Source organism: Rutidosis leptorrhynchoides, chromosome 1 (genome assembly GCF_046630445.1).
Source record: "Rutidosis leptorrhynchoides isolate AG116_Rl617_1_P2 chromosome 1, CSIRO_AGI_Rlap_v1, whole genome shotgun sequence".
Taxonomy (NCBI): Eukaryota; Viridiplantae; Streptophyta; class Magnoliopsida; order Asterales; family Asteraceae; genus Rutidosis; species Rutidosis leptorrhynchoides.
The window spans coordinates 299,014,840-299,023,699 of NC_092333.1; the positions used below are offsets into that span (position 1 = coordinate 299,014,840).

General features: G+C 32.9%; 1 protein-coding gene across 1 annotated transcript; it reads left to right on the forward strand.

Moving 5' to 3' along the window:
- The first annotated feature begins 601 nt into the window (after positions 1–601).
- Positions 602–2,968, forward strand: LOC139898774 (uncharacterized). The gene is made up of 4 exons (XM_071881544.1): positions 602–1,406; positions 1,459–1,636; positions 2,288–2,451; positions 2,586–2,968. Exons 1-4 carry the CDS (start codon positions 602–604, stop codon positions 2,966–2,968), a joined length of 1,530 nt encoding a protein of 509 aa, XP_071737645.1.
- Positions 2,969–8,860: the final 5,892 nt, after the last annotated feature.

The following is an 8,860-nucleotide window of genomic DNA, read 5'->3' on the forward strand; positions in this document are numbered from 1 at the left end:
TTTCATATTATATTTCGAATTAATATATATATTTATATTTTTAAATATATATGTATCTATTTACAAATAGTTGTTCGTGAATCGTCGAGAACAGTCGAAGGGTAATTGCATAAATGAAAATAGTTAAAAATCTTTGAGCCTCAACCTAACAGACTTTACTTATCGTGTCAGAAATATATAAAGATCAAGTTTAAATTTGGTCAAAATTTCCGGGTCGTCACAATATCATCAGATTCCAATGGCTCAAGAGGACGCAGATAAAACCGCATTTCATACTGGCAAAGGCATATTCTCTTATATAATGATGCCTTTTGGTTTAATTAATGCGGGTGCGACATATCAGCGTTTGATTGACACCGCATTTGAAAAGCAAATTGGGCGTAATCTTGAGGCTTATGTTGATGATTGGGTAATCAAAAGTACAACACAAGAGCAAATTGTTGATGACAAACGCGAAACGTTTGACACACTGCGCAGAATTAACATGAAGCTCAATCCGCTAAAATGTAGTTTTGGCGAAACTGAAGGAAAGTTTTTGGGATATCTTGTTACAGAACAAGGTATTCAAGCTAATCCAAAGAAAATTGCGGCTATAGAAAATATGACTGCACCAAGAACGGTTAAAGAAGTGCAAAGTTTGACGAAAAAGTTAGCCGCGTTAACGCGCTTCTTGTCTAAAGCTACTGAAAGGCAATTACCATTTTTCAAAACTTTGATAGGTTGTTTGAAACAAAAAAGCTTTGTTTGGACAAGCGAAGCAGAAACCGCGTTTCAAGAAATGAAGAAGTTGTTGAAAACTTTGCCTACGTTAACAACGCCAGTTGATGGCGAAATTCTTTACCTATATGTATCGGTGCAAAATGAAGCTTTTGACTCAGTATTGGTTGTGAAAAGGGATAAAATACAAAAACCTGTGTATTTTGTCAGTAAAGCACTTACAGGAAGTGAAATAAACTATGCGCCGATTGAGAAGTTTGTGTATGCGCTAATATTAACATCGCGAAGGTTAAGAAGATACTTTCAAGGGCATCCAGTGCACGTGTTAACTAACATCCCAGTCAAGCAAGTCTTAACAAAGCCAGAAATATCTGGTAGACTCGCATTGTGGGCAGTAGAGTTAGGTGCTTATCAAATTTCTTACCTTCTGCGCAGTGCTGTAAAAGGCCAGGTTTTGGCGGATTACCTCGCTGAAATGACTGGGGAGTTCGAGGTGATTAATGAGCGAACAACATTAAAACCAGTGGTTGATGAAATTTGGGATTTGTTTACTGATGGAGATTCGTGTGCAGAAGGTGCGGGTGCGGGTTTGGTCTTGGCAAGCCCAAGTGGTGAAGAGCATACGTATGCATTGCGTTTTAATTTTGATGTCACAAATAATGAAGCAGAGTATGAAGCGTTACTTGCTGGTTTAGTATATTGCGCGAAAAATGAATATCACTAAGTTACGGGCATTTACAGATTCGCAGTTAGTAGCGAATCAGTTTAATGGTTCCTTTGAAGCACATGATTCTTCAATGCAGAAATATTTGCAGTTATTAAAAGAATTGGTAGAGCGGTTTGAGTATTTTGAACTTGCGCAAGTGCCAAGAAGTCAAAATAAGAAGGAGGATGCTTTGAGTAAATTGGCTGCTCTAACGTTCTCGCACTTTCAAAAATAAGTTTGGGTTGAAGAATTGCCAAGCAAATCAATAGATAACGACTTAATGGTTGCGTCTATCGAAGAGGAACAGCTAAATTGGATGGAACCAATCCTGCAATACATTCGCAGTGATGTTTTGCCAAGTGATAAGCGCGAAGCTCGCCTAGTAAGAGAGCGAGCACCAATGTATATCATTCAAAATGATATTTTATATCGCAAATCATATTGTGGTCCAATGATGCGATGTGTTGGACCAATTGAGATAGAAATGATAGTTGAAGAAGTGCATAGCAGTTCTTGTGCATTGCATTCATGCTATAAAACTATTGCGGCAAAAATTATGCGGATGGGTTACTTTTGGCCATCCCTATATCGCGATGTCGCAAAAATTGTTAAGCGATGTAAAAGTTGCCAAAGGCATGCTCCGCAGAATCGGATGCCAAGGCATGATATGATTCATGTTAATTCACCATGGCCAATTCACAAGTGGGCTATTGACATTGTAGGGCCATTTCCCGCAGGACCTGGCAATGTCAAGTTTCTGATTGTGGCAATTAATTATTTTACAAAATGGGTTGAAGCTAAGGCGGTTCGCACTATCACTGGTGTGCAAGTGTGAAACTTTGTGTGGGAATACATTATCTGCAGATTCGGTATTCCACGTGAGTTGGTTAGTGATAATGGCACACAAATAGCGAAAGATCCTTTTAAGACATGGTGCACTGATTTGAATATAATACAAAAATTTAAATTAGTGGCGCATCCACAGGCTAATGGTTTATGTGAAGTAACCAATCGTGATATTGTAAGCGGTATTAAAAAGAGGTTATGCGAAAAGCGAACCGGTTGGGTAGATGAATTACCCAATGTGTTGTGGGCACATCACACTACTTTCAAGAAAAGCACAGGGAAACACCTTTTAGTTTGGTATATGGCTCTGAGGCAGTAATACCCGCTGAAATTCTTGTGCCAACGCATAGAGTCGCTAACTTTGAAGAAGAAGCAAACGATGATGCATTGGGCGAGAATTTGAATTTCATTGAAGAGCGAAGGTTAATGGCTGCTATCAGAGAGGCAAATAATAAACAGCAAATTGCCAAGTATTATAACAAAAGAGTGCGTGTTTTGTCTTTTGACGTTGTCGAATGGGTGTTGCAAAATAATGATGCAAGTAGAGCAGAAAAATTTGGCAAATTAGGACCTAACTGGGAGGGTCCTTATCAAGTTGTGGCAATTAATGCGGCAGGTTCTTATAAGCTTGCAGATGTGGAAGGGCGAACTTTACCTAATGCATGGCATGCTGCTTTATTAAAGCGATATTATGCTTAACTTTGCACAAATCATATGGCGGATAAGTTGTATATATGCAAAGTGTAGAATTAGTGGTAAGATCTATGCTTGATGCTCTTGTTATGTGTTTTTATTTTTAATTTTTGCAAGTCTTGATCACACTTGTAAAAATTTAAAAGGTAGGCACTTCTATGAGTATGCGAAATTTTCTTTGCGAAATAATCAAAGTTTATGAAATATTTCTTTAGTTTTTTGTTTTCATAATTTTGGCATATTTCGTGAAAGCTATGTAGCAAAGTGATGAAATTGCCCACATACGCAGAAAATGATTATTGCAAAAGGAATATAAAATTCTAAGTGTTTGATACTGCCATACTTAGATGCTTTGCAATGCTAATTGATGGCCTAAGGATCGCTTTGGCGGACTTAGAAGGTTCATAACCTATAAATATATACACATACAGATTGTTTCGCAAAAGTACATACTTATTATGTGCACGATAATAAAAGTTGGAAATTGCAAAGGACAAGTCCATGTTATGAATATTGTTAATGAAAGCGCTATATAAATAAAAGTACTTGCAAATATAAGAATAGCGAAAATTTTAATAATAATAGCGCAGAGGCAGTTGCGCGCTGTTATACAAAGTGAGATTCTACTCTTTGGATAAGTCAAGCTTGATGATGTCATCTGCAGTGACATCCTCTTGTTCGATTATTACTGTTATCTTAGGGAGGGGAATTTCAGCTATGCCCTTTTCAGCAACCGAATATGCTGATTGCGCCTCTTCTAACAAGCAAAGGCGATCATCTGTTGCAGTTGGTAGCGGATCTGCCAATGGGCAGTTGATGGAAATCTCATCCATAAACTCTACCCTCTCGCGTAGTTTTAACGCGGCAGCGAATGTTAAAAAATTTGTAGAAACAGGCTTGGAGTTGAGAATTTTTCTAGCCAGTTCGGGGAGATGTTAGCGGAGCTTGGTGAACTCAAGCTCCGCAGAAGCTTTAGAAGCAAGAGCGTTGTCCCGCTCTGTCGTTAGCTTCGCCACATTCTCCAACAGTGCTTTAATGGTGGCATTAAAGTTGTTTTCTTTCTCAGCTGCAGCAGAAACTTGCAGTTTTAAGTCATCCACCGCGGTTTTTGCCGCGGTGAGTTCATAGGAAAGATCAACACGGCATTTTTCGCTGTCTTCAGCCTTGATCTTCTCAGCATTGTACTTCAATTGTTCAGCCTCAAGAACATTGAAAAATTGTTCCTGACGGCATATCATATCATACGCCGAGTTAAAACACATGTAGAAGTTCTGAACAAAGCTGTTATGTGTGACGACCCGGGAATTTCCGACCAAATTTAAACTTAATCTTTATATGATTTCGACATGATAGGCAAAGTCTGTGATATTAAGTCTCAAAAAGTTTGGAATTTATATTCATGAAATCAATCACCCTTTGACCGTGCTCGACGATTCACGAACAAATCATTTGTAAATGAATATGTAATTAAATATATATACAATATATATAACTGTAAGTATATATGATAATTAAAAATAATAAATAGGATTTAAACATTTGAATTAAAAGGTAAGATAAGTTATAAAATAATTATGTTGTAAGTTAAAAAGAAGTTATATATAAATATATTTGATTTTTATGTATATAATAATATGTGTATAGAGTATAAATATTCAGTTACATAGTAACTATGGTATAATTAATAAATTGTAACATTAATATATTAAATGTATTATTATTATAGTTATATTTAATTTTATATTAAGATTAATTATGATCTATAATATATATATATATATATATATATATATATATATATATATATATATATATATATATATATATGCCGTTATATGCAGATACATACTAGGAGGTAATTAATAACCAGTAAAATTTACATATAAAAATTTAAATTATAAGAAAAATATAGTTAATACCCTATTGTTAGTATCATTATTATTAGTAAAAATTATAAGCATAATTATTATTAGGTTTATTGATAAATATTATTATTAATCTGATTATTAATTGTAAATTTCACTATTCTTACTAGTATTATTAAGACATTAATATCACCTTCATTATAAATATTAATAGTTTTGTTATTAAAATTAATACTAATAATTAAAAATTAATGTTTGTATTATATATATATTATGTCTCTTTAATATGTAAAATACATATATAGATATAGTTATTTATAGAAATATGATTAATTATATATAAATGCTGAAAAGTTAGTATTCTGTTTCATGTCCTTCTCATTACTATAGCTGATTGATTTCATGTCTCTAAATTGGATCCTAAGTTGAATAAAATCACAGCATCACAACAAAACCCGTTGGAAATCCATATCTGTAACTATATTTTTTATTTTTATTTTTTTATTTTCTTTCTTATTTTCTGTTTGGAAAACTGACGAGCTGTAATTGTTATAAAACCCAATCACAGTCAGTACTATAGGATACCAGTCGACCTTCCACTATCAATTCAATTACAATTACACTTTTATAGTTTTTAATTTTGTAAAATTTCATCAAAAACATGAAGAACCCGAGTAAACATTCTGTACGGGTATTTTTTTTGTAAAAACTCGTATTCGAAACTGTTTTAAAAATCTAAGAATGCTGTGACGCCAAAAATCTTTCAAGTGAATTATCTGCAAAGTTGCAAGGTCCAATCTTCATTATCGAGTTCCAATTTTGGAAGTCAAACTTTATTTTCAAAAGTCAAACAAGATGTTCTTGATGAAATTTGATTTCGTTTTTAGGTTTTAAGTTAAATTGTGGATATAGAAAGATTCTAGAGAGGAATTAAAACTTATTTCATGTAGAAGTTTGGAACTAAAACGATCTAGAATTCAAAATCATGATATGGGTTGTTCTTCGTGATATACTCGCTGGAACTGTTATTTTTTTTTTCGTTTATTTTTACTGATAATTGCCTTCAGTCAATTTCTGTTCCAATTACAAATTTTAAAACTCATTTCGAAGTTCTGTGGATTGTGGTAATTAATTGTGGTCGTCTGAGTTTGCTGCTGGGTGTTACGAAGAAGAAGAATAGGGAGAAAATTAGAAGCAGGATAAGTATAATAAAGATTTGGTAGTTATCAAAAAAACATTGGCAGTGGAGTGGTCAGGTGTTGGTTCGGGTTAACAGGAGGTCATGGGTTCGAGTCTCGTAGGAGACAATTCTTTTTAGGAAGCTTATTAAAAGGGTATACACATTTTCATATACATTTACTATTATTATTATTATTATTATTATTAACTTTATTAATGTATTTTTATTATGAATTTTGTCAATTATGTATTAGTTATCATTTATCCTTATTATCATTATGATTATAAGTATAATTAGGAATATAGTTAATATTGTTATATTTATCAAACAACTAATATATGTACTGTCGTTATTATTATTAAGACATAAGTACCATGACTAATGTAATTATCAAATTGTTAATAAGTAACATCATTAAGTATTATTAATGATATTATTAAAATTATTAATTAATATAAGTATTATTATGATTAAGATTATTATTATTATGAGTATCATTTAAGGAACCATTACTGAAATTGTTATTAGTAATAAAAATGATATGTTTATAGTCATTAGTAATATCACTATAATTGCTGTTATCATTGATACTAGAAGTATCATCATTATTTATAATTTTATTAAGACTAAGTAGTATTAATATCATTAGCATTATAAATATTATTAAACTTATCATTCTATATAAAATTTACATTATTATTATCATTATTAAATCTAATAGCATTATTACCCATATCTTAATATTTTCATTAAATTAACTAACAGATGATATTCATATAACAATATATTTAATATACAAAAGTAACCATATCAATACCTTAATTATTAAAATAAATAAAAGGAACATAATGAAACATATAAGTATTGATAATAAAACTTATATTACTAATAATATACATAGTTGTTCGATTACAAGTATATATATATATATATATATATATATATATATATATATATATATATATATATATATATATATATATATATATATATATATATATGAATGATATAGGTTCGTGAATCTGAGGCAAACCCTGCATTTGTTCAATATAGTCATATGCATTTTTACTACAAAATACATTTTGGTGAGTTTCATTTGCTCCCTTTTTAAATGCTTTTGCAATATATATTTTTGGGACTGAGAATACATGCGCTGCTTTTGTAAATATTTTACGAAATAGACATAAGTAATTGAAACTACATTCTATGGTTGGATTATCGAATCGAATATGCCCCTTTTTAGCTTGGTAGCCTAAGAATTAGGGAAATGGCCCCTAATTGACGTGAATCCTAAAGATAGATCTATGGACCTTGACACGTCCCATTCAGGTTACGAATGCTTTAGTACTTCGATTATCATGTCCGATAAGAGTCCCGGAATGATGGGGATATTCTATATGCATCCTGTTAGTTCGGTTATCAAGCGTTCACCATATGAATGATTTTTATCTCTATGCCGTGCGAAATGCCTGATATGAGATTATGTTTATGAGAAATGGAAATGAAAATCTTGTGGTCTATTATACTATTGAAAAATGAATGATTATGATAAATTAATGAACTGAACAACCTTTTGGTTGACACTTTAAAGCATGTTTATTCTCAGGTTTGAAAGATATCTTCCGCTGTGCATTTGCTCATATTAGAGATATTACTTGGAGTCATTCATGACATATTTCAAAAGACATTGCATTTGAGACGTCGAGTTCTTCAAGATTATTATTAAGTCAATTATAGTTGGATGTATTATGAAACGGCATGCTTGTCGTCAACTTTCGACGTAAAGAAAGTTTGTCTTTTCAAAAACGAATGCAATGTTTGTAAAATGTATCATATAGAGGTCAGGTACCTCGCGATGTAATCAACTGTTGTGAATCGTTTATAATCGATATGGACTTCGTCCAGATGGATTAGGACGGGTTATGAAATTATGCGTGTCAAGAGCAGAAAGCTTCGAGAATTCACGGCGGAGTTCGCCTGGAATTGCCAACTTCAATTGTTGGCGCTGATCCAGTGCTGCGGCAGAAGAAGCGTAAGTATATCCCGACAAGTCATCAATTCTCACACCGTAAGAGTTAGGTGGAGTACGGAATAATTCGGTGATTTGATCTGTAGTGTGTGGGCTTGGAAATATTGGATTGAATGGCGAACCCCCTACAAAACAAAGCGATTAATAAACTGGCAACATAAACATATAGTAAGTAATATGAATATGAAATCATGTTTGTGACATACAAGTTTGCTGGTCCCCTTCATACTCCGATGTAATTGGATTATCGAGTAAGGAGGTATCCTGTTGTTTGCGTTTTTTGCTTTGAGACGACGGCGGCGTCTGATACGGTCGTTTCGTGGAACTAAGTTTCAATGGGGGAGATTTAGATGTTAGATCGACAAGTGGAATTGTTTGCTTCTCTTGTTTGGTTCCTTTTTCGGAAGATGCAGCTGACTTGGATTCCTGGCTTGTTAGTAGCCTATTAATTAGTGCCTTTGGGTCAGCCTTGCTATCCACTTCGTCAATCTTCATTTTCAATTGGAAAAGAGTTGCAAGTAATGAGTAAAGTAGTAAAGATTGATTGAAAAATTGAGTAATTGTGTAGTATCTCAGAGAAGCGAGTAGGAAATTTGTGATTTTGGATCACAATATATATAGGCGAAGCAATTGATTGTGTTAATTATCCGTTGTGATTTCAAACGGTAATATTTTTGATAAAAACGGTAACTTTGTCTGCTATAACGGTAACAAAGGCAAAGCAAAAAATGTTTCAATGCGGATAATGGTTAAGTTAACCGCGAATTTTTAGAGTTTATCATGATACATTTACTTCGCAAAATGTATCATAATAAACTGGGGGA

Excerpts from the sequence above, each read along its gene's own strand:
- LOC139898774 (XM_071881544.1), top strand. The coding sequence starts at position 602 with ATGACTGCACCAAGAACGGTTAAAGAAGTGCAAAGTTTGACGAAAAAG. Across the intron at positions 1,407-1,458 it reads GTATGAAGCGTTACTTGCTG|ATTCGCAGTTAGTAGCGAAT; the intron begins GTTTAGTATATT and ends GGGCATTTACAG. Across the intron at positions 1,637-2,287 it reads AGTAAATTGGCTGCTCTAAC|ATTCGGTATTCCACGTGAGT; the intron begins GTTCTCGCACTT and ends CATTATCTGCAG.